The 26,742-nt window shown below is 39.1% G+C and overlaps 1 protein-coding gene across 3 annotated transcripts in view; it reads right to left on the reverse strand.

Annotated features, from left to right (window-relative positions):
* CTNNA2 (catenin alpha 2) overlaps positions 1–26,742 on the reverse strand; it is a 512,597-nt gene that overhangs the window by 451,836 nt on the left and 34,019 nt on the right. For all 3 annotated transcript variants that reach the window (XM_035103046.3, XM_088660663.1, XM_035103044.3), the window contains exon 2: positions 3,076–3,182. In XM_035103046.3, coding sequence (XP_034958937.1) covers positions 3,076–3,177 — 102 coding nt within the window. In that variant the 5' untranslated portion in view covers positions 3,178–3,182. The remainder of the gene's footprint in view (positions 1–3,075; positions 3,183–26,742) is intronic.

Raw genomic sequence — 26,742 nt, forward strand, 5'->3', positions numbered from 1 at the left:
ATTAATACCCCACCCATCTGGCTGGGTTTCCCCAGCCACTCTGGGAGGCTTCCAACAGAAATATTAAAATACACTAATTTCTTAAAGATTAAAAGCTTCCCTAAACAGGGCTGCCTTCAGATGTCCTCTAAAAGTCTGGTAGTTGGTTTTCTTTTTGACATCTGGTGGGAGGGCGTTCCATAGGGCGGGTGCCACTACCGAGAAGGCCCTCTGTCTAGTTCCCTGTAACTTGGCTTCTTGCAGCGAGGGAACCGCCAGAAGGCCCTCGGCACTGGACCTCAGTGTCCGGGCAGAGTGATGGAGGTGGAGACACTCCAGGTATACTTCAGTTTATGAATGCTTCAGTTTAAGTACTCCGTGGACCGTCTGTAACAGATTAATCCACTTTCCATTACTTTCAATGGGAAAGTTTGCTTCAGTTTATGAACAGACTTCCAGAACCAATTGTGTTCATAAACCAAGGTACCACTGTATATATTTAAGCGCCAAGAGAAAACACTCTTCAGGCAAGCTGTAGGTGCTTAATATTTCACAGACTTTGTTGTTTATGTTTTAACAATTAATTTGTTCTTTTACTTCATATTTTATTTCGTGAACTGCCCTGAAACCTTGTGATAAAGGGCAGTATATAAATAAAATAAAATATATAAAAATATATGAATGAATGAAAGAATGAATGAAGTTATTTCATACTGGAAAGTAGTTTCCTAGCCTTTTTATGCAACTTGCTTTTTTATTTGTACTGTGCAAGATTTCAGCAAGACTGATTGCAATTTCTCCAGTCTTTATCTGGTGAAGAGCATATATTTTAATGTTCATCAATATTGCTCCTGTTACTATAATTATTTTTCTTAATAATTCCCAGGTTCATTATTATTTACAGAAATGTTTCCTTGTAATAGGGACCCAGGTGGCGCTGTGGTTAAACCACTGAGCCTAGGGCTTGCTGATCAGAAGTTCAGCGGTTCAAATCCCTGTGACAGGGTGAGCTCCCGTTGCTTGGTCCCAGCTCCTGCCAACCTAGCAGTTCGAAAGCACGTCAAAATGCAAGTAGATAAATAGGAACCGCTACAGCGGGAAGGTAAACGGTGTTTCCATGTGCCGCTCTGGTTTCGCCAGAAGGGGCTTTGTCATGCTGGCCACATGACCTGGAAGCTATACGCCGGCTCCCTCGGCCAATAATGCGAGATGAGCGCGCAACTCCAGAGTCGGTCACGACTGGACCTAATGGTCAGGAGTCCCTTTACCTTTACCTTTCCTTGTAATTATATCTGAATGAGTCCACAGTATTTATCAATTGCTACTGATAAATATTTAAAGTATTTTATCCTACAAAAGTGCATTTGACCTTTCTCACCCTTTCATATTCTGGGCATGCCTTAGTTTCTTCTGCAGCAAATACTTTGTGCTTCTATAATTTGGATTATTATTCTATTTCCATATCTATCTACCTTGCACAAATGACAAAATGGTCTACAAAACAGAAATGCATGAGAGATAAAAATAATAATAAGTGTCTCTTCACATAGGAGCAATAGTTAGTAGAGCACTCATTTATTTTAAAATTACACAATAGGCCAGTACTAGTGCTTCTGCAACTACTAATAAAAGTGTTTAGACGTCTCTGTGAAGACGGGGTGGGTGGGGCAATCTTATCTTTGGTATAACCAACTGTGAAACACATTGGCAACAGGCCTTTATTCTAATGATGTCAAAAAGAAAAAGGGTTTTCCTTAATATTTTGCTGCAATAGTCTTAGTAAGCCACAAAAAACTAGGAAAATTAATAGCAATGTTATTATTTACATGGAACTACAATATATATGGGACTTCACATGTGAACAATGCACAAAAAATAGGATTGAACCTCAAAGAGCTTGGAGCTTAAGTTTTCACAGATGTGGAGGCAAGGGGACAAAGTGCTCAAGAGGCAGCAGTCTCTCAAGGGCCATCCAAACTGTATCCTTTCACAGGGCTGGTCCTGGTTGCCAGGTGAGTACTTGTAATGTGGAATGGTAGCTTCCAGTGAACATACAAATCTGGGACTGCTCTGCTTCTGACAGCAAACTAGAGCCAAAGAACTGGCGAAGTTTAACCACAGGTTGGGCTACTATATCATACTCATTTATAATTCATTCTATTTTTTTATTAAAAAATATTTATATGTCGCTAGTCATAAAAATATCAGCGTAGATTGCAATAGTTATACATAAGAGCATTCAATAAAAACATATAGAATTTCAAGATAAAAGATCACTTAACTATTATAGAAAAATGTATTTTTTAAAAAATTGCCTGAATAAGCCTGTCAGAATATAAAGGTTTTCAGCAGAAATCTGTTAAAAGTGTGGCCATTGACAGATGCAATCGCCCGCCATTTTGTAACCTGAATGGACATGGAAAAGCATTTTCACACCATGTTTAAAGAAAAGGTTTTTTGTTAATTGAACACTTCTGATAACTATGGCAGCAAGCAAACAACTATGAATGATATTGAAGTATTTAGACACGTAACCACCATTAACATTCATATCATGTACTGAAGGTTTTCTTCATCTTCTTAATGCTAAATTACTATCCACATTTTAGTATATGATTAGTTGTGACAAAGAAAACCTGACAACTCAAGGCCACCCATCATAATTCAGAACATTATTCTATCCGACTTGAAATTTGGCTCACCCTCTCCCTCAAAATCAAATCTTGGTGCAGCCTGAAAAATGTGCAATACTGTACAGTAGTACCTCGGGTTACGAACGCGATCCGTTCCGGGTCGCAGTTCGTAACCCGAAAAGGCCGCAAACCGAGCGCCGCTTCTGCGCATGCGCAAAACGCGCGCGCCAAAAAACACTTCCGGGTTTGCGGAGTTCGTAACCTGAACTGTTTGCAACCCGAGCGGTTCATAAACCGAGGTACGACTGTACAACTATTTCAGCTAAAGATATTCTTTAACCTACCTTGTCTTTCCGTCTTACATTCATGAGTTAACGATGCTACCACCATGCTATAAATACTGAAAATTACTGTATGTAAAATGTGACCAAACAAACAGAACAGCAGCTAATGCTGTGCTTACCTGTGTAACTAGTGGCTCCAACAGTCTCTCCACAGTAAGGGTCCTGATTTCCAAACTTTTGGGATCCCATTTTAATATGATAGGTGAAGTTGCAGAAGTCATGCTCCCTAGAGCAAGAAAACAACAAATCAGTCAATTATGATTCTAAACCTGTGTACATAGTTGCATATCACTAAGAACTTAAATCAGACTCAAATTAGAAAAGGGTTACATTTACTAATTATAGGAATAATAATAATAATAATGGTTTACATTAGAGATGGTTTACATTCCCCATAAGAGTTATTTCTGATTTGAATCAGCAAGACAACATTTCTACAAATGTGTTGTTGGGGTCTTTTTGGCCAAAGAGTCTTTTTTAAAAAATAAAATAAAAATCCTGTGAACAGCAACGTAGACACTGAGAATACGCTATCTCCTAGTTTCCTAAAAGTCTGATGGCAATGATAGCAACTTAAATTATTGTTGACTTAGGGCTGGTTCCAGTGAATACGAACTCATTTTCCATTCCATACCTACAATTACAAAAAAAAATTTACAGTGGTACCTCTACTTACGAATAACTCTACTTACGAATGTTTCTACTTACGAACGGAGCTCTGTCCACCATCTTGGATGCGGTTTAGATAGGATTTTTTCTACTTACGAATTTTTAGATAGGGTTGCTTCTACTTACAATTTTTTTCTCCCAATGCATTCCTATGGGATTCGACTTACAATTTTTTTCGACTTACGAATGTGCATTCGGAACACATTACATTCGTAAGTAGAGGTACCACTGTACATGTAAGGAAGCATTTTTGAAGTTGATATGTAGCATAGAAAATATGTGTTGAATTTTAAAAAATCATAATTTCAACTGCTCTTTCAGTTTACAATATACTCTACTATCTTTCTTTGGGTCATCTTCACAGATTATTGCATCTGTTGGAGACTTGAGTGGCTGTATCCAAATCTAGCCTAGAGGCCAGAGGGTGTCCAAAAGAAGCAGGAATTTGGTGCTAAGTGCAGTATGCACCCATCTGAAGGTAAAGTCCCTATACCAAGTTCAGCCAGTCCAGAAGCATCATGCTATTGCATACACCTGCTTCTATCTGTCTCTGAAGAAGATTCAGCATACAAGATCTATGGCAACTTCATCAGGCTAGGTCTCCTATCTAGGCCACAAAGTTCATAGTTTAATATCCAGAATCCCTTGGCAACCCTTTTTATGTAGGGCACTTATTCCATTTGTATCAGTGAGGATGTTAGACATAGTCAAAAGTATCTAGCTTAGTTTTACCAGTAAATTCATGACTTAAGTACAATTTGACCCATCTAGACCACACTGGTTCAGATAAACCCATCCAAAGAAAAGGTCCTGTTCAGATGTTTAACAACAATCCATGATTTGTTATTATGAAAATAAGTCTACACAAGTGCCATGGTTTGACACTCAGGTTTTCTAACTATCCACTTTTAAAAGCAAGCACAGTTTCCTGAATTAAGACATAATGGGGAACTGTAGTTGGTTCAAAAATAGATCATAGAATTTCAGGGTTGGAAGGGACCACAAGGGTCATCTAGTCCAACTCCTTGCAATGCAGGAATCTTTTGCCCATTGTGGGGGTCGAACCCATGAGCCTGTGATTAAGAGTCTCATGCTCTACCAACAGAGCTGTAGGCTGGGTGCTTTTGACCGTCTACTCATATAAACAGAAGGGGAGGGGAGGAGAGCAAGACGAAGGCTAATGCAGGTTCATTCCTGTAACAACAATCATGGTTTCTTATGTCTGAACAAACGTATCCTGTAAACCACTTTGTAGTCCTCAGATGAAGGGTGGTATATAAATTTAATAAATAATAATAATATATGGGACCAAAAAAATTCTGCCAGTTCTCTGCAGTCTTTTACCTAGCATAAAACCCTTTATAAGTAGTATAAAATGCTACATAGCTACCTCATATAAAGGATTATAAATATTAGAAAACAAATTTGCATCCCCTAGGGGTGTGCTGTCTAACCTAAAGACAAACAACCAAAGAGGTTAATCAATTTGTATTCAACCAAATAATGAATCCTATTATGGATATCACAGTGATGTATGGAAACAGATACAACTAGAACTCAGTTACGAATAGAAAGGAGATGGGGGGGGCAGAGAGAAAGATGGAGAAAGAAGGAAACAAAAATATATGGGAGGGATTGTGGGATTGTTGAAGAAAGAAGCAGAGGCAACAGAAATGAAGGTAAAATTTAGAGAAAAGAAAGGCAACAAGCATCAAGAAAACACACATTGGTTATAAGCACCTCTCACTATTCACTGACAAGCGGTGCAACCTCCAAGAGATGACAGAGGGGGCCCAAGCTGTCTTTTAGCCACAGAAAAAAATAGATGCAACTCAGGCAGATAGTTCCAATGGATGTTTTGCACCACTAAACTTCATGGTTTTGGCATACTTTGTTACATACTTTTAAGTTGTATAACCTTTAAAATGATTTCTATAACGTTCATAGAAGAACAGAACAGAAATAATCACTAACCTGCAGCCTTACAGTGACTGCCACCCTTTAGCTTTAAAGAGGGCAGGAATGACGTCTACAAATGGCATATGTGTCATAACTCACACTGACTTTGCTAGCATTTTACTTCTACAGCTTGGACTACAAACTATTCTTAAATTTAAAAATTACTAAATCAATGCCTGTGCAGTCATAGTTAAGATTTGTAGTTGTGTTTGTTCCACTACCTTGAACAAAGAGGGGGAACTCTAAACTACAGATTAAGCATATGGACTGGAAACATTTGCCCTGAAAAAAGGAAATCCAGCATTTCTTCTCTTTTATCAAGAATGATTCATACAACATGGTGGAGGAAGCAATGCTCACCAGTCTTGATTGGGCTAGGCAGCCCAAAACACATTGAAAACTGCTTACATATGTATGCATGCATATCATATGTTTTCAGTAGGAAAAACTAATGTGAGACTGCAACAATCATGTTAGCTAGCTGCACCAGGTGTCCTAAAATATATAACAAAGCCCTTTGCCTGTAGAGAAAACAAACAAATTACACACACACACACACACACACACACACACACACACACACACATATTGGACTGTATAATCAATGTATTAAGATATGTAAAATATATAAATAAATAAATAGGGGGGAGACTTAATATTGGGAAATCTGGCAAGAGATGGAAAAGGAACTTGAGTACTGTAATTGTGCATTTACTTATCACAAAGGAAGGAAAATATTATATCCCTGACTTTCTGATAGCTTATTCTTCAGTCAGTCGTTTTCATAATACTGTTCAACCAACTGAACTACTTCACAATCCAGAGGACAACACTTTTGAATAAATGCCTCAAGCTTTCTCCCTAGTGGTGTCAGAAAAGAACTCAAATGCTTTTGAAGAAATCGCCTGTGAAGTTCTTCATACAATCCATTTGATATAGAAGGGGTCTATTACACTTCTCCAAATGCGCTCTCCATAATCCCTGAGAGTAAACGGAATGCATATCACAACCAGCAATATTGGCTCTGCAGTTCAAGCATAGCTAGCAGAATGGATTCCAATAGAAGATTGAATTTCCTCCAGTAATTACAATATCAGGGCCCATTAACTTGAATTTGGCCACTGCCTCTCATTCAGAAAGGCATCTAATCTTCATTCAAATGCAGAAAATGGTGTAGCTCCACCTTACCTTCCTCTGCTAGACTCTATCCCAGAGCTAAAATAGTCACTGTCACTGTAAAGAATTTATAATCCCACTACAATATTTAACTGAGCAGCTCCAGGATGAGGTAATAAATTTTTAGATTTGTGAATTAACAGAATAATATATGTGATGAACACAGGGAAAAGGAAATCAGGAAGAGGTTCATTACTTTTACAGCAATTGCCCTCATCCGACAAATGATCTTGAACCCTCAAGGTTTCCAGGTGCAGACAATTATGATGACATACATGACCTAATGAGCAAACCATGTTGGTTAAATAAAATGCTTTGAAGCATCTGAAGACATATCTGGCATCTGAAGAAGTGTGCATGCACACGAAAGCTTATACCCAGAACAAACTTAGTTGGTCTCAAAGGTGCCTACTTTACTATTTTTTTCGACTGCGTCAGACCAACACGGCTACCTGCCTAAAGATGGGAAATACTGTTATCGAAGGGAAGAGCTAATGGCCAGTATGAGCCCTAGAGGAAAAGGGAGCAATGCCTCAACTGATTCTCTCAGAGGACTTTGGAGTTCAAAACATGAAATCAAGAATGCATGGGGTGTGTTACCCACCTCTCTTAGATTATGCTAAACAATTCTGGACAGTCATTACTACTAAATTGAAAGAAATAATCTCCTTTGACTGCAGCTAACCTTCCCATTTAGATTGCAATTAATCCTTTAATTTCCTCAAAGAACAAGATAACTTGACATTAATTAGAATTTTACAAAATTTATGGGTAAACAGGTATTCGTGATTTAATGAACACTTCGCTGCATAGACAGCCATGCTATCAATGAGAAAGGAGCAAACAAATATCTTAAACAGAAACAGCCTTGCTTCTTTTAAATCAGTGTTCAGAATGGTGGAGTCAGACTGAGCAAACCTATACAGTGGTACCTCTGGTTAGGTTAAAAAAAAAACAGATGCACAGCATTTGGCCTAAATTTCTAACAATTTAGCAAATCCTCTCATCAGTTATAGCTTCCACTTTTCTATATTGCACATACATGTTAACTCTTCTACTTAAGTGAATGTTGTCCTATGCATGCTACCCCACACAGTACACCACCTCTCCACTGCATACTGTTAACAGTGAAAATTTTGAGGATCTCGCTCTTTCCAAACTCTGTTTACAAGAGAGCCAGTGTTTTCAGTCGATTTTCATACCAATCTTCTCAAGAGGCCTGCAAAAGTAAAATCCGAAGGTGGCTGTAAGGGTGACTCCCTACAGGGAGCCAGCCCCCATCATCCTGATGTCCACCGCGTCAAGTACAGAGAGCACCAGTGGTTCTGAAGCAGCCAGAGGGGAAGGGAGAGACTCGGAGAAGGAGAGAAATCAGAGGGAGGAACAATGGGAAAGCTCGGGGATGGAGGGATGCAGGCAGATGCTCAGGGATGTTGCAGAGCCAGGGCACCGACCGCTTAGGGAGGAAGCTGAAAGGGCATCACTCCTTCCGGCGCAAGAGTAAGGAGAGCACCACAACGCAGGTCAAGGGGATGGCGTTTTGGGGTGCACAGACTACTTTGCTGGCGTAGGAACAGGCGTATGCCATTGCCGGATTCTGATTCGGGATGAGAGGTCATGTTTTAAGCTGTCTCTACACTGTAAATAAATAGCACAATAAACGTCTTTGAAGACAAACTAGACTCAGGCGGAGTTAGTCTAGAGTAGCCATGACGACCCTCTGACAGTGACCAAATATCTCAAGAGTAATAATGAACCTGTGCAGTTACGAGTTGTGAGTGGCCTGGAAGTGGGTGCACTGAAGCGTGTTCTTTTTTGCCTCACAGGCACAAGTAGGATAGAGGAAGAGATCTGTCTCACTCTAATAATACTTTTCCTTTCCCACTGAGCTTCTAAAAAAATAATGGGTGGTATTCAACAGCTTCACTCAGACCCATTGAAATGAATGGACCTAACTTAGTCATGTTCATAAATTTCAATGGGACTACTCTGCGTAAAACTTAGTTGAATACATACCATATTCCCACTTTCAAAATTAAGGGTGGACTTAATTCACTATCTCTAACTTTGGCCATAAATCACAGTCCATGTTTTTGGAGAGGGTAGGGAGACAGAGAAGACAGGAGTGTCACTAGCATTTTGAAATTGTTGCAGCTAGAAACCAGAGCACTTGCTGTAGGGAGCAGACACTGCATGCTAATGATTAACATTCAACCCAAAAACCTAGAGCCATTCACTTAATGTCTTTAAAGTGGCCATGGGGAGACAATCACTGTCACTGCACAGTTGGTCTACTAAGCTTGGTAGGAAGAACTGGCAGGAGAGAATGAGGAAGCTTACTGCTACTTTCCTGCAATTCCTGTTTTATGGAGCAAATTGAGGACTTAATTTCACAGTGCAATAATTATCTATAAACCAATTTACAACCCAGGCCATAACAAACTCCACAAGCTGAAAGTCATACCCTTCTTAAATGGGACCTAGGCCAGCACAACTTTTTAAGGATCAGAAGTTCGGCAATGACAGAGTCAGTGCCATATCATGTATCCCACAACACAACATGTCAATTATATCTGTCCCAGTGTTGGGAAAGAGAGTAGAGTATAAGGATGAACTTGCACTTTGCCAAGACCTCTGGCCCTTTTGGCAAAATATCCAGCAAACTGGCTCGCCAAATGGCAAGCACAGTAAACCAAAACAGAAACTGTCATTGGTTGTAGCTTCTTGCCTATTCTACATAAGCCTTTTGGATGTAACATTTTAAAAATTGTCACTGATTTGGTTCAGCTCTCTTAACTCTCTACCACCTGCAAGGCTAGTGCAGAGCACTATTGGAAGCCAATTCAGAAGATTAGACTGTCAGACTGTAAAGCAACCATTTTGTGTCAAAACTGGCAGATTCAAAGTTGTGAATGACAGCAAAAATGTTAATGGTATAAAGTCAACTTGCTTAGGCAAATGTTTCCCAGATTTAATTAGTGCTTGACTATATAGACTCCCACTGTGACTACAAGCTTCAAACAATGTTCTGCAAATTCTAAAACTTCTGAAGGAGACATATGCATGTTAACAGAACCATCAAAGACATTATGAGATAGAGTAAAAGCAGCTTCCGTATAGCGCAGACCAAAATCATTGCTTCTAAAAATTACAAGAATCACTGCTACAAGCCCAAACTATGCAACATTGTGCCAAAACACATCCAAGGTGATGAAGGTCTGCTAGCCCAAAAGACCCTGAGAATCTGAACTTTTGCATTCCCAGTTACCTTTGTGACAGCCAATCTTATGTATGTGGAGTTTTGTAAACATACCCATATATGAATTAAGAGTTCTGTGAAGCGCTGGAATACAGTCTGCGGTGTGGGTACTCTTGCCTGGGGCGATCTCAATATTTCATTTTCATATCTGAGCCTTTTCAATTCAATACTGCAGTCTAGTTTTGCGCTTTGTTAAAGATCAATGAAATTAACAAAAGCAAAGTAAATATTCCCTCTTTCTGTCAGTCAAGGCAGTCTAGCCCTATTACAAGAACTTGGGGTTTTTTGTTCAGTTCCTTGCCATCATGTCAGTTCCCTGTGTATCATCTGATAAGACACTTGATCACTGCACTTCACTTTCACATCTGTAAACTACTGTAAATATAGAACTACCATGTCCAATGTGATATTACAAAGATAACTGCCTTACTAGGGAGACATGTGTAGAAAAGAATGAGGAGATAAAAGTACCTGAATTTAAAAGTTTACTAAATTGACACCCCCCACCCACCCATCCGCTCCTCAAAAAAGCTGCTTGTTTTTGTTCCTGGCATTAAGGTCCAGCGTTCTCAGGGCAATCTTTCTTTAACCAATAATGGACTATTGACGACGCTCCCCATGCTGCAATTTTTTATTAGGTAGAGGCACTTAGGACTGGCATGTTAATTCTATAGTCTTTTCTTCCAAGGTCCAGCAAGGCTGGTGTTCAAATTGCTCAATGTTAATACAAAAGAATTCATGTTTTGGACAGGGATTAACAGATTGGTTTGATATATAACAAAGAAGATTCCAGATAAACATTAGGCATAACTTACTGAAAGTAAGACCAGTTTGACAATTGAAAGGACCACCTCAGAAGGTGGTGAACTCCCCTTCATTTGTGGTTTTTAACCAGAGGTTGGAAAGCCATATATTTGGTATTTTTAGCTATGACTCCTGCAGGCATCCCCAACCTTCAGCCCTCCAGATTTTTGGACTACAATTCCCACCATCCCTGACCACTGGTCCTGTTAGCTAGGGATCATGGGAGTTGTAGGCCAAAACATCTGGAGGGCCACAGGTTGAGGGTGCCTGCTCTTAATAATCCCTTCTAACCCTAAAATTCTATGATTTAAAACACTGAATGTCATTTTAAATGTTAAAATTTGTTAACTTTCAATATTATTATGCATCTTCAATGGTAGTAATTTTTTTAAAAAATTAAGCAAATAAATGTATTTGAGTTAAGTTTTACAGGGTGTGCCTGACACTTTTCTTTTATTACTCACTCAGAGTGGCTCCATATACAGTATTACTGAATTGGGAGGAGAGGTGCAGTGAAGAACCAGGACTGTAACATCCATAAGCCAATGTGAGCCTATTGGCTCAGCTGACAGATTGAGAGGTGGTGAAACATAGAATCATAGAATTGTAGAGCTGGAAGGGATCCTGAGAGTCATCTGGCTAGCCCAACTCCCCGCAATGCAGGAATCTCAACTAAAGCATCCGTGACATGTGGCCATCCAACCTCTGGTTTAAAACCTCCTATGAAGGACAGTACATTACTTTCTGAGGGAGTCAATTCCACTGCGGAACAGCTCCTGCCATTGGAAATGATGTGGCATTGTGGAACAAAGACATACATCAGCACAGTAAGACTATAATTTACTTTATTCTGGAATGGGGAATCTTTTTGAGACCAAGGGCTGCATTCCCTTCTGGGCAATCTTCCAGGGACTACATGCCACTGGTAGGTGCAGCTAGAAGCAAAAGTGGGCAGCGCAAGAAATGCAAAATTTTACGTTTGTACAGTAGGTTATTTCAACAACCCTTATCTCTCCTCCATCCAGGTGAAAACACATTCCAGCCAGGCAAAAGCATTTGGAGGAGGGTGTGAAGCAGAGCTGGTGAGGAGTGTGGCAGCCTGGAGAAAGCCTTTATGGTGAGAAAAAGAAGCTTGGAGGGCCACATTTCAACCTCAGACCTGAGGTGCCCTACCCTGAGGTTCCCATCCTGGTTATTTTCTGAATATCTTAACTGGCAACCATACTACAAAAGTGCTCCTTCACGAAATAAGTTTCCATGTAAGTGCCAAGGAGGAAATACTGTTTCCTGCAGTGGTTTCACCTATAGAAATTGACACATTAATTACCCCCAAACTTCCCCCTCCCTGCCTCCCACTGCTCCAAATCCAATTGAATAAGGAAAAGACAACTTGCACAGAGGCCTCACTCCATTCTATACATTTGAATTTTTTATCCTCCCTTCCTTTCCTCTGCCTCCAATTCCTTGCAGGTATCCCAAAAATCTGCAACAATCATTTCCATAGCAACATTTAAAGCAGTACTACACTCTGTAGTTCATGTATCCACATTATGCTCTTTAATCCATTCTTTAACTTGCTTATAGTAGATTCCCATTCTGTGCTGGTTTGCAAGTTCTAAAACTAACATAAAAACCTAAGCAAATACTACTATTTTCCGTAAGATAGAAGCATTCTTTGGCATCAAGCATTATTTTAAAAACTGACCTGAAGACCCTGCTCCTAAACTCATATATGTGACAACCAACTATGATTATTCATTATGTGGGAACAAATCAGCACTTGCTCAGACACACTGTCCTCTCAAAGCAGTATGGAAGTACAGGAAAAAAATGTCCCAACTATTACATCATTGTAAAAGTCCTGGCACCGAGCCCAGGCTTAATTTAAATCCTAGACACATGCATTTGCAGGAAGAACCAGCCAACATTATTAAATGCACAGGCCACTGTATGTATCTGATGAAATATACTTTGGCATGGACCATCATGGCACAGATGTTACAGGCAGCAGGGGTTTGCTGAAGCATGAACAGGAGGACCTATAGATGTAGGTATGATATAGTCAGGACTGCACTTTTCCCTAAATCCTGACTCAGTTTGTGAATCTTAAGGTCCTGCGGAGGACCTTAAGATCCACAAATAACAACATTTTGGAGATCCTGAGCCATAAGGTGGTTAGATTGGTCTCAACTAGGGCCAGGGCCTTTTCAGTATTGGCCCCGACTTGGTGGAACACTCTCTCACAGGAGACCAGGGCCCTACGGGATTTGACATCTTTCCACAGGGCCTGCAAGACGGAGCTGTTCTGCCTGGCCTTTGGGCTGGACTCAGTCTGACCCCTATGTTTTCCTCCCTTATGGTTTTGATTTGGGCTACTTTAAAATGAGGCTGCAATTTAAAATTTTAACTTTAAACTGTATTTTAACCCGTATTTTAATTAATTGTTTTTCTTTCTTTTACATCATTATAATTTTACTGGTGTCAGCCGCCCTGAGCCTGGTTTTGACTGGGGAGGGTGGGGTATAAATAAAAATGTATTATTATTATTATTATTAATTATTAATAATAGACAAAAGATAGAACCCTCCAAAGCATAGAGCACATGTTCAGTGTGATCGCCATGTGTAGCACAGCACACATTACAGTCTTAATATTTTTTTAAAAAAATTGACTTTGCCACACTTGTCCCAAAAAAGTTGGCCACTGATACTCTATGGCCTGAGATTTTACAGCCAAAAGTCAGAACAGTATGCTAGTTTCCAAGGAAGCAGACCACTCAACTGCACATTACCGAACTACTCTTCTGGATATTTTTTTTAAGGAGTATCAATTAGGAGTATTAATTAGAAGCTAGCAATTTTTTCCTGCATGTAAATTGGACTAAATCACAGAAAATAATTTTTCAATTTTTTTCCTCAGATTTTGTTTTCTGCTTGTCATTCACATGGCATAATCAAGGCAGCATTACAGTACTTCATTCCAGTAATGCTGTCTAGACTGTAACAATGTTCTTTGAAATAAGTAAACAAATAGTTGCTAAGCTCTCAGCTTCAAGCACTATGGAAAATGTGCTGACCGCAATAAATACGGGACAAGTTTAGTATAATGAGGGTCCAGTTGGCAGAATTTGCAGGACAGCAGCAGCAGATTTCACTACAGTGGGGCTAATCCTATAGTCACAGCCAAATTAATACAGGCAGATGAACAGATCAGCAATACACATAACACTGGCAAACAGAAGTTATAGGACACACAAAAATTGAGATTAGAGACATTACAGGTTTATGCACTAATAGATAGGTTTTTCCCCACCAAAGAAAAATAAGCAAAGAAACATTAAGAACTCTGAATATCTACACCTATGCCAGGGGTGGAGACTTTGGTAATCTTTGGTAATATGGTGCCCTGACAAAGGCCAAATATTGGCACCCCCAAATGAATCTTCTCGATTATAGATCTTCTTGATTTTGTGTCCCCTCCACTTGGTGCCCCGTGCAGGGGAACTGCTCGCAAACGTAAGAGCAAAACAATTAGACAACAGAAAATGTCCCACAAATAAAACACAAGCAAACAAATGCCAAGTGAAACAATCAAGGAACCATAACAGAAATAATCAGCCAGTCTTACCCCACGCCCCAGGAGTCCTAAATGCATTTGTTTTAATGTACACAGATACACACAGTCAACAAGAGGTTTAGAATGATATCTGAGACAACTCCTGTTGAGGCTGGTTGCCAAACACCGCACTTTTCTGGGGGCCAGTAGGCAGTTCAGATGAATGCTGCTTGTTCTGCTCTAATGATGATGCTTCTGCAAATGTTGCAAGATTTGAAAACCCTTAAAAAGCAATGATAATATAAGCAAATGAGTTATGCCTTCTTGTGATTAGGTGAGGCACTTGGAGCTGCAGCTGAACCCGATCATGCTTTCTGAGGAGCAGGGAGAGGCTGTGGCCAAGAATAAAACTAGCCCAGAAGAGTAAGAACTAAAAGCACTTGCGAGGTTCTCAGGAAATGATAGCAAAAATCCTTTTCCTAGGAAACAGAAATTTATCATTTTGATTGGTTTGAAGGTTGACAGAAAGGCATGAAGTTTTTCCATTTAGGTTGCGAGAGAGAGAGAGCAAATCAGCACAGCTGGTTTTATTTGTTGAGCTATGGATATCTGCAACTACTTCAAAAAGCAGAAGACATATACATAGCTGCCAAGTTATCCCTTATTTTAAGGGATTTTCCCTTATGCTGAATAGGCTTCCTCACGAGAAAAGGGAAAACTTGGCAGCTATGCATATATTGAGCCCCAGACACATACTGCAGATACTTCATCAGATACTGTACAGGCAGGGGCAGGGCATGAGAATATCCCAATTGATGAGAAGCAGGCAGCTACCAGTACTGCACAACTTGAACAGGAAAAGCTGGACCTATCAGATGTGTTAGTTTCAGCTGCTTACAAAATCCTGGAACACAACAGAAAGTTATGACTTCAGGCTCACTCGTATGAATCTAAGAACACTGTCATGCATGGTTTTCTAAATAATCTCATAGGTTAGCAGACTCTGCTGTTTTGAAAGGACCTGTATGTTGTTATTGCATTTTATCTTTGCTCAGGTTAAAGATACAGCTACATTCCCCTTTGTAACATTAGCTCAATGTCCCAAATGACTAAAAACAAGATTAAGTATTAGATCACAAAATGTAGGAGTAGATAAAATGAAGATTAAGTTAATCCCTGATTTTAGCTTTCTGAGCAACAATTCCATCCTAGACACAAACACACTGTGTCTTATTAGAAAGAAACCAAGAAATGGTTTTAATTATTTATGGTTGCCATATTTCGAGAAGTGAAAATCCGGAGTCATTGAGCATTTTTTATAGGGATTTTGCCAAAATGGGTTGCCACACATCCAGATTTTCACCCGGACACTATTTGCAACGGCTGAATCCCAGCAATATCTGGGAAAATCCAGGCATATGGCAACCCTAAATTACTTACCTTCTGTTTTGTTTCATGGGAAAAAAGCAAATTTAAACCAAGAGGGATTTACACAACCCAAGAATGTAAAACATGTGTATTTATTTCTTTTAAAGATCTATATGTTGTATACCTTTCATTAAGTCATTCCAAGAAGTATTGACAATTTCATATTCATCTACTCCCAGACAATCAATGCAAATGAACAGAAAACCCATACTTGCACAAGCCCGTTTGAGTGGACACTCAAAAGTTCTGACAACATTCTAAAGATACAAGGAAAGCTCACAGAAACACACAATAAATCTCTGCACTAAAACATAAAATAACTAGACAAAGCCTAACTGGTCTGTGTATAATCCAGTGAGCAAGAACTACTCAACTATTTTGCATATCAAGAAAGGGAGAAGGAAGTAACCAAGTTATAAAAATGGTGGGTTTAGGTACTGCCCCAGCTCCTAAGGGTTCTTAAATTCATGAAAGGTATAAGAATTTATGAGCATGGCAAAAATCAATAAAGTTTACCATTCTTTAAAAAAAATGTGAAGTGTATGTACTATATCTAGGGTGAATGCAAGATTCCAACTTCGCATTCTCAAGTGGAACTTCGAAGAGGCAGCCAACGGGCTAAGATCTGGCAACATGGTAACATTAAAGAAGACTGTAATAAGAAAAGGGACAAGGCAAGGGTGTCCGCTATCCCCGCTAATATTCATTCTGGTAATGGAAGTGCTGGGTGCTGGGGGGGGGGAATAAGAGAGGACAAAAATATAAAAGGAATAACATTAGGAAAGAAAGCATTCTCTAAAGGCATTTGCCAATGATCTCATCATTATGACAGAGAACCCAAAAGAAAGTTTGTTAAAGGTATTAGAAACGATTAAGGATTTTGGGCAGGTGGCGGGGTTCAAACTAAACAGTTCTAAAACAAAGCTCCTGGTTAAGAATCTAACAGCACAGGAGAGAGATGATTTACAAAGAGCTTCAAACTTGATGATTTGTAAAAAGGCAAAATATTTGGGAATATGGATCTCTGTGAAAAATATCAACCTATTTCAAGATAATTACATTAAGATCTGGACGGAGATTAAAAGAAATCTAGAAATCTGGAGCAGATTAAAACTATCTTTTGGGGGTATATCCACCATCAAAATGAATGTTTTACCGAAAATACTTTTCCTATTTCCTATTTCAGACAATTCCCGTGATCGGGGGAGCAGACTGCCTCAAAGATTGGCAACGAGATATATCTGGCAGTGGGGAAAGACCAGGATTAAGCATAAATTATAAACTGATCTCAAAGAAAGAGGGGGATTTTCCCTGCCAGATCTGAAACTCTACTATGAGGCGGCCTGTCTATCCTGGATCAGGGAATGGTGTATATTACAAAATACAGACCTCTTCGTTACGGTTGGCATGCCTATTTAGGCTACGACAAGGTCAAGATACACAAAAGTTTTTTAAACCATGTTATAAGGAAGCCTCTATATACGGTTTGGGCAAAATACAAAGGTTTGCTTGAGCCCCAAACTCCATAGTGGATATCTCCCCTAGAAGCACTGGCAGTGAAGAAGAAAAATATGAAAGGGAACTGGCCAACATATAAAGTATTGTTAAAAGAGGAAGAAAATCATTTGAAACTAAAAAGCTTTGAAGAAATTAGGGGGTACCTGTCAGGTTGGTTACAATATCACCAACTCCACAAGATATTTAAACTTGATAAAAGAAATGGTTTTGCAATGGAACCCTCCAGACTGGAAAAAGAACTGATCAATTCTAAAGGGAAAATTCTCACTAAAATGTTCCGACTCCTCCTTGACTGGGAAGTCAAGGGGGAGGAGGAAAAATCAGTAATGGCTAAATGGGTTCAAGATTTTGGTTACAACATCCCTATGGATGTTTGTGAAAAGCAATGGAAGGTAGATATGAAGTTCACCGCATGTTGTGCCATGAAAGAAATTTTTCATGAAAATGTGATTCCGCTGGTACCTGACACCATTAAAATTATCTAAAATGTATAAAAACACTTCAAGTAAATGTTGGAGATGTGGGGAAGCGGAAGGTTCAGTGCTACATATGTGGTGGACCTGTAAGAAAATAAAGGATTTTTGGGATGTAATTTATAATGAGATCAAAAGGATGTTCAAGATATCTTTTATTTAAAATAAAAATAAAAATGGAAGCCTTCCTCCTGGGGATACTAGGCACAGATATACCTTAAAAAGTGAGGGGAATATTCTTGTACGCCACAGTAGTTGCAATAATATTAATCGCTACAAATTGAAAAGGGGGAAAAAAACCCAACTAAACTGGAGTGGCAACTGTTAGAATACGCCAAGTTGGCAAAAATGACTGAGAAATCATAGTGAACAGACATTTATTAAAGAATGGGACATGTACAAAAAAAATACCGTAAGGAGCATTGTAATAACATGACTTCAATGGCAGGCCTTGAATGATTTCTGTGATATTGTGGATACTTATAGAATAAATCTTTAATGGAAATTAATTAAGGAAAATGGGTAGTGTGTTAGAAAAAAAAAGTGGTAGATGCATGATGGGGTGACAGGAAGTCGTTATAATTTTAAGAAGAATTTATTGTGATTTGATGTAACATTTATTACTGTTTTCTTTCTGGATGAATATCTGTTCTTGCTTTTCATTAGCTTCAAAAAACATTAAAAAATGAAAGTTTATTCTGTCAACAAGTTCAATTTGCAAACCTATAAATTTACAGCTTTTGTTGCTTTCTTTCATATAGGAAGTCATCTTGTGGATTATATGGATTTTCTGTAGCTAGGCTAATCACACGCAATTCTTCTATATAGCTGCAAAATTGCCATAGGCTACCATAGCAACTAAGTCTTGTCTTAGTAAGAAAAAAAATGGGGAGGGGGACTAGCTGGGAGGTAGGGATTTTATACCAATTGTATTACATTTCACACGTCTGTGCATTAGATTTAAAAAATTGTTTTGACTGCTTTACCTGTTTTTCCCCACTGCTGTATTGTTAGCCAATCTACCTCCTTTTCAGAGATGCTCACTTCCTATTTTTGGCAATGATTTGTCTTCCAAGGACTCCCCTAAAGCTAACCATTTGCCAAAGAAACAATTCCCTTTGTGCTGCCAAGCCCCCTAAAATGCATTCTAAGGCAAACAGTTTGTCCTGGGCACGGGGCCATCCTATTAGGCTTTGTGAAGGGATTACAGCAGGCAAATTGAAAACAGCCTAGAATGCAGCCAAAACACACCTGAGGCTGTGCAATGTAGAAGAAATCAACAACAGTGGACACTGGCCAAGCTGCCTTTCAGGAAAGCTGATTGCCACCACTGAATCTCTGATAAACTTTCTAGGAACCCAGCTTCAAAATCTCCTGAACTGCTCTCACTATTTGCAAACTCCTAGTAGATCCACCTCCACTGACTTTTCTGTTATTTGCTTTTACCACGCAACACTCAGTCCACAAAGGATGCCTACAGTGTCTTACAAAATTTAAAGCATTCATACATTTAAAAAATCATAAACCATATTAATAATACTAATAAAATACTAATACTTCCCCCTCCTTTACTCTCCTCCCACAGAGCTATGATGTGAGAGCTATATGTCAACATTAAAGGTAAAGGGTAAAGGGGCCCCTGACCATTAGGTCCAGTCGTGACCGACTCTGGGGTTGCGCGCTCATCTCGCATTATTGGCCGAGGGAGCCGGCGTATAGTTTCCAGGTCATGTGGCCAGCATGACAAAGCCGTTTCTGGCAAACCAGAGCAGCACATGGAAACACCGTTTACCTTCCCGCTGTAGCGGTTCCTATTTATCTACTTGCATTTTGACGTGCTTTCGAACTGCTAGGTTGGCAGGATATGTCAACATTAAGATTTTAAAATAAAGCAAACTGTCCCCAATGAGTGATGGAAGACCGACCTCTTTTTTAAAGAAGGTATTTCTTAGTCTGAGGAAACTGATCCGGGAACCAGCCAAGTATACCTCACTGAGGAAAGAGTACTAAATCAAGGGTATTACCACTAGCAGGCCAAAATCTGACTGCTTTTGTTTATAGCTCTATGAGAGAAACATCAACCCCACCACTCATTGGTTATGAATACCTGCCTTTACAGTATTGGTAATCAGAGGATAAATACGGTATGAGTGAATTAAATATACAATGTAAAAAGTGAAGAAGCAGGATTCAAAGTCTCTTTCCTGAAACAAACTGCTAAGTAGTTTCATCTGATGGAGCAGCCAGGCATAAACATCTCTTTGCACATGATTAGTCTCGACTCCAGTGGAATTCCTCAAGCATAAGCACCTTCTGAAGTGCTTTAATGGATTAGACAGGTTCTCAGCATCTTTTAGTTCAGAACTCAAGCATTAGGATTCTGCACACAAAAGTAATAAAGAGGATATTAAAAGATAGCAATGTGCATTTATACTAGTGGCCAAAATTGTGGAAACCTCTCTCTCTCTCTCTCATATATATATATATATATATATATATATATATATATATATATATACACATATACATATACATATACATATATATCTCACTGGAAATCTACATGAGGGACACTTCCACTATTATTGGTAACAGGCCACCAATAATACTGAAGAAGGCGATAGGGGTTAAAAACTTATTCCAAGTGATCAGGATTATTCAATGACTAGCTAGAGCATCTACAAACATGTACATACATACACATAGAAAACTCTAAAACGGGCACAGAACAGACAAAGCAGGTTACATCCTTGCATGTTTAAATATTATTGGTGTATCTTTTGTACATGTTTACCTTTAAGCCCCATTCCCAGCAAAATCAGTAATTTTACAATCCTATACTAGATTACCTGTAAATAAAACTCATTGAATTTAGTGGGACCAACTAGAATGCACATGATTGTGTTGTTAGACACTAAAATAATAAGAAAAAATTCCTCACCTTTGTATCACCCATATTCCTTCTGAAGCAATTACTTAGATTTTTGTTACATTTATGTTAAATATCTGTAAGGTCCCTCTCACACATTTGCAAGAATGGTATTACTCCAATTAAAAGAGAAATTATAATACTAATGCTTTCTCCACACTCAAAAGATGTTTTATTCAAACAATGACATCGAATGAGAACTATAACTTATTCTACCTATTGGGTTCTATGTGCATCAGCTTTGAAGATGTTTTTCTATAACTTTTCGCCTTTTCTTTAGTACAAAAGATTTCATTCAAAGATTAACATAAAAGACTGGCATTTTGCATAGGAAAATATTTCAAAGCATTTCTGACTTCATTTTTTTAAATCTAAAACTTAAAGGAAATAAAATATGAATGGGAGAGGGGTAGGGAGAAGCGCTATTTCTTTCTTTATACAGATTTAATTTGTAGTATTTTGCAAGCCCAAAGCAATTGAAATTTGACAAGAGTTGTTTTCTCATAGAAGCTGCTGGTACCATACCCTCCAAGTGCCCCAGTTTTCCAGGAATAGTCCTGGAATTACAAAAGCCATCCTGGCCTCTGAGATGATCCTGAAATGTCCCTATTTCCCTTGCCAGTGCTACTGCTGCCGAGCTTGGGAAGGAGGATGAGCCAGTGCATGTCTTGAGTGGCGGCAAGGGAGCATCCCACCTATGGTTGCTGCTGCCAGCCTATTCCCTTGGGCAGCTCATAGCAGCTGCTGGAGAGCGGATAAGGAGGAGGAGAGGCTGCAACCACCAAGGCACAGCCCCATGTGGTGTGCTGGCTTGGAAGAGCAGGCAGAGGACAGGGCTACCCTGGATAGAAAGAATGGGGGAGCGGAGTGGACTGCAAGGAATCTCAATTTTTAAACAAAATGTTTTGTATGTCCACGTCTAATTATTGGTGTAGGTTTTCTTTTTGTAAATCTGCCAAAGAAATAAAATTGGGATTAAGATGGTGAAGTGCATGTGTGCTGTGTCTCATTGGGGTAGTGGTGATGGCACTGGACCTTATTATGATAGGAAATGCTTGGTGGCGGGGGCAAAAATTGTGGAGTCGCAGAGAGTCAGGGGGGTTTTTTGGAGGGGGGAGTGAAAAATGTCCTTATATTCATCTGAGAGAAGTTGGAGAGTATGTAGTACCATCATACTCAAATGCAATTGTGACTGTGGAGTGGGGAGTCCCTATCTGCACCACCTCAATACTCATCAAGGGATCTAGGTGGGGAGACCAATCCAGGAATTTTTCCTCCAAGGCACTACTACCATTGTTATAGGGCAGGAAACAGACCTGGACCTTACAAGGGTTGCCTGAACATTTTGCCCAGTTTATATTTATATCAAAAAACACAAAATGGCAAATTATAACAACAATCATACACTTATTTTTTGTTACAGGTAGGTAGCCGTGTTGGTCTGACGTAGTCAAAACAAAACAAAACAAAAAAAATCTTCCAGTAGCACCTTAGAGACTAACTTAGTTTGTCATTGGTATGAGCTTTCATGTGCATGCACACTTCTTCAGAAGTGTTTATTTTTTGAACACCAACTAATCTTCAAGGAGCCCATTTGTTCTTTTCTATTATCTCTATTACTAATTACTAAATAAACTAACAGCAGATGAGACAATAATCCTTGGAGTTCGACATTTCAATGATTTGTTGTTTAAAATGCACCATGGAAAAGGAATAACTTAAAGTCAAATTCAAACAGATACACTAGTATACATGTACAGTTCTACAAGTTTCACTCCTTGGTAATTAGGCTGACATGAACTGTTCCAGTTCACGATGCTGCTCTGAAATGTGATCTAATTACAACTGGCTGATTTAACAGAAGATAAGCAGATCACATGTCAAGCAAAAGTTATTAGCGAGGAATTAATTTGCTTCTTTCTTTAATTTGAAATTTGATCCTATGTTCTCCTGATGCAAGGCAGAAAAATGTTTGGTGTGGTTGTCAAATATGAATACATGTTAATAACTCTAATAATATTCTATGAGTTTTTCAGATTCACAACCATACATGTTATTAATAAAGAAAAAGCCTCCTAAGGATTAATGCAGTGTACTGGAGGGGGGCGGCACAGTGTCTATACACTAATCTTCTTTGGTGATCACTTGAAGCCGAGTAATATTGTCTTCCATGAAAATAATCTTAATGGTGTGTCCGTAAGTGACTATGGAGGCCAAATCTGGATCCACATACCCTTCCACAGTGGGGAGACAGGTTTCTGGGTAGAGGTTGATCACAGTGAGGGTTTGCCAAATGTGCCTTCCTCTTAGTTCATTTCTCCTTTTCACCCTGAGTTCATGCTTTTTCATAGTCCATGACACCTTTGGTAAAGGTTGTTCTTCAATTGGAGCACTCGTATGCCAGTGTTCCCAGTTGTTGTTTTATTTTTAATAAACATTTTATTAGGTTTTCCTATTTAAATATCTAATCCATTTTCAAATTATACAAATATCAATTAAACAATTAATCCAAATCTTCTGCCAAATTATACAAATTTAAATTTGACTTCCCATGCTTCAGACTCAGAAAGCCTAGTCCTCTTATAGTCATTGCATTTCTAATCAATATAGTCCAGATCTTATCCAATAGTCTATTAAAATCCTTCTATCTACTTTCAAGTCCCTGAGTTATTCGAGCAAGCAAGTTTGACCAAACCGTATATTTCTGTGTGAATTTATGCCTATGATTCCTCTGTAAATTAGCACTGTCTCTTCGCACGCTGGTATCTTGCCAAGTCCGTCCAGAAATCCAAAGATCCTTCTCAAGGCCAGCTGCCGCCATCTTCGAGCAGTCCCCATAAATCAAAGCTTTAAGCCTCTGTGATGATTTCTCCAGATCGCTACTCAATATAGCCTTTTCAGGGGAGATTTTGCCAGGTCAGAGCTATAAACACACATCTAATGTCTTATTTATGGCTCCCTCCCCCTTTGAATAATATCATAGCCGGCTTTATCTCCAATATGGCGGAATCTAAATTATAACTGCATCATAACTCAGAAGTTTCTTGACAAGTTTCCAGCCGCTAATGAGATTGCTTCTCTTTGATGTCCATGTTTTAAGGAATCTTTAACCACATTCCAAGCGAATCCAAGAATACATACATATTTTCAATTCACACAGTTTATATATTTAAGAAACCATATTAATTCAATAAATTTCCCACTTTCTGATCTCGCTTGCCTTGTAAATGTTGTTTATGGTTCTTCAGGAGGGAGTTTTGTTAAGTAAATTGTAAGACACAGTAAAGCAACGATATAAAGTTCTCACTCCCCCCTTCAGCTCCGTCACATACCATTTCTTGCTCTTGGGTACATTTCTCTGTTATCTTTTGTTTTCTCAGTGGCTGAGCTTAGCAGAATAAATCTTCTTTCCTTGTCTGAAGCATGTCCATGACTTATATCCAATCTTTCTCTTGTCATGGAGCCTGTTTTCGCTCGTAGAATCGGCTTCCCAGGAGATCCAAGCTCCGATGGGGGCTTTTCATCCAGTGCCCCCAGCCCCTCCTTCCTTCGGAAGTAGAAGCTGGTGGTGGGCATCTGTAGATGAGACTGCATATTCGCGTACCCCCTGGGAAAACTTTGGGAGGCTGCATACTCCCATTTACAGCCTTGTAAATTACCCCGTGGTAACCGGAGAGATGGTATTTTCAGCCATTTTCTATGGCGATCCAAGCGGAAGTCCAGTGTAAGTGTTCCCAGTTGTTGTTTAAGAAGAAGAGGAGTTTGGATTTGCTACCCTGCTTTATCACTACCCTAAGGAGTCTCAAAGTGGCTAACATTCTCCTTTCCCTTCCTCGCCCACAACAAACACTCTGTGAGGTGAGTGAGTCTGAGAAACTTCAGAGAAGTGTGACTAGCCCAAGGTCACCCAGCAGCTGCATGTGGAGGAGCGGAGACGTGAACCTGGTTCACCAGATTACGAGACTACCACTCTTAAACACACTACGCCACATTGGTTCTACGTATGTGTATGTGTGTGTGTGTGTGTGTATATAATGTAGTTTATACTACATTTTTCCATATTTGCCTTGAGAGAGTCTTTAAACCTCTTTTGTTGACCACCAGCATTACATTTTCCATTTTTAAGTTCGGAATAAAGTAGTTGCTTTGGAAGATGATAATCAGGCATCTGAACAAGACCAGTCCAACTGTTGGTGTTGAAGAATCATTGCTTTGACACTGTCCCGTCCCCCAACCACCACTTCTTCCAGCACACTGACCTGTTTTTCCAAATGATGTGTAGATTTTTTCAGATACCATTGATGAAATCTTTCAAGGAGTTGGAGATGGTGTTTATAAGTGGTCCATGTTTCACAGTAAAGCTGGTAGTAAAATAGCAGAGAGCTTGAGGACTGAAACATTCACAGAGAAACCAAAATATGCTAATCTATGGGGTGGAGGGAGGTAATAAATCCCAGCATTTCTGAGCAATATGAATGAATAGAAAACAATATGAAAAAATGAAATGTAATTATATTTTATTACATATAATTTTCATACTCATAATAAAGCTGTTAAAAACAAAATCCCACAATATGGGAATTACTATATTGTCTATTGTTATTTAATTTTAGCAATTTGCATATGAATTATATATACAGAGTTATAGGGGGGGAGCTAACTATCACCCAAATACATCTGAACATGTGCTAAGCAAATGTGCAAATATATGAGATTCAGTTACAATGCTAGTCTAAAACAATCAGAATCCACGAAGCAGGGAAAATTCTTGCTGCGAAATACTATTATGTCTCTCTGGCACTACCAAAAGTTAACTTGAACCTGCCTGACAGAGAAGTGAGCACAAGTACTCCAAAAATAATGTGAATGACTTATTCTACTATAGAATTAAGTTTGGTAGCCCTAAAACTCTGCACTCTAAAACCTGAAAGCAACCACTTAGTAATATTATTGACTGGGATATATACTCTTATCACATTTTCAGCACTGCAGCCTGCTTCACCAATTGCCAGATTTGGTGGAAGCAACTCAATGAGGATGCATGAACAAAACTGAATGAGACAATGATAAAGGGGCCAAGATGTTTTTAAATGTTGGCAATATCTTCTCAAATCTAGGAATGGTGCCAGATTGCAAACTGCAGTGCCAGCATTATACTCTATATTAGTCCAGACTGATTTGGCAGCGTGGTAACTTTGTCAACATGCCAGCACTTCCAAGGCCTTGCCCACTGGGGCTTTGGCACAAGAACTGGGTAGAGAAGTATTACTTTTGTTGGCTGGTTTCTAGCATTTCCAGTATAGTTTGTCCAAAGTCATGTTTAGGTACTGCTGCGTCCCCCAACCCTCCCTATCTGTAAGGTTGTACAGTATCAGGAAATATATTGTCTGTCAAATATACTTGGAATGACGGCACCCACAGATGATGGAGTAATAAAGTAGCATGCCCATGGGCAAAGTTGTCACTAAGAAAAATTACAGACAGAAAACAAAAAGTGTCTTATATTTTAAGGACACACCCTCACTCATTAGTCACTCCCATCTCTGACTATATATGCAAATATAAAACAGAAATGATAATACCTACAACTGGTTCAGATAAGCTTTTCTTAAATGTATTCCACCTATATTAGCCCTCCCCTAAAATTCTCAAATACCCTTTTTTATATAGTGTGGATGACCTGTTGGCAGACTACTATGCTCATCGACTATACTTGTGTACTGTGAAGTCTCATCCATACTAAGCTGTATCTGAAGTCATGTAGAAAATTTATCTTAACTTTTTCAGCAAACACATACTTTGGGAAAGCATTAACACCAAGGAAGAAACAATTTTCCACCAATATGCAAATGCCTACATGTGCATACTACTTGGCAAGGATGCACCTGGCAAACTCTTTCCATTTCAACTGCCAGCACTGCAACAGATATGATTAATCCTTGAACAAAAAGAGTGGTAGATAGCAGTCATGCCACTTGCTAAATTTTAATATACAATGAAACTTATAGTACAAATT

This window comes from Zootoca vivipara, chromosome Z1 (genome assembly GCF_965207765.1).
Source record: "Zootoca vivipara chromosome Z1, rZooViv2.hap1.1, whole genome shotgun sequence".
Taxonomy (NCBI): Eukaryota; Metazoa; Chordata; class Lepidosauria; order Squamata; family Lacertidae; genus Zootoca; species Zootoca vivipara.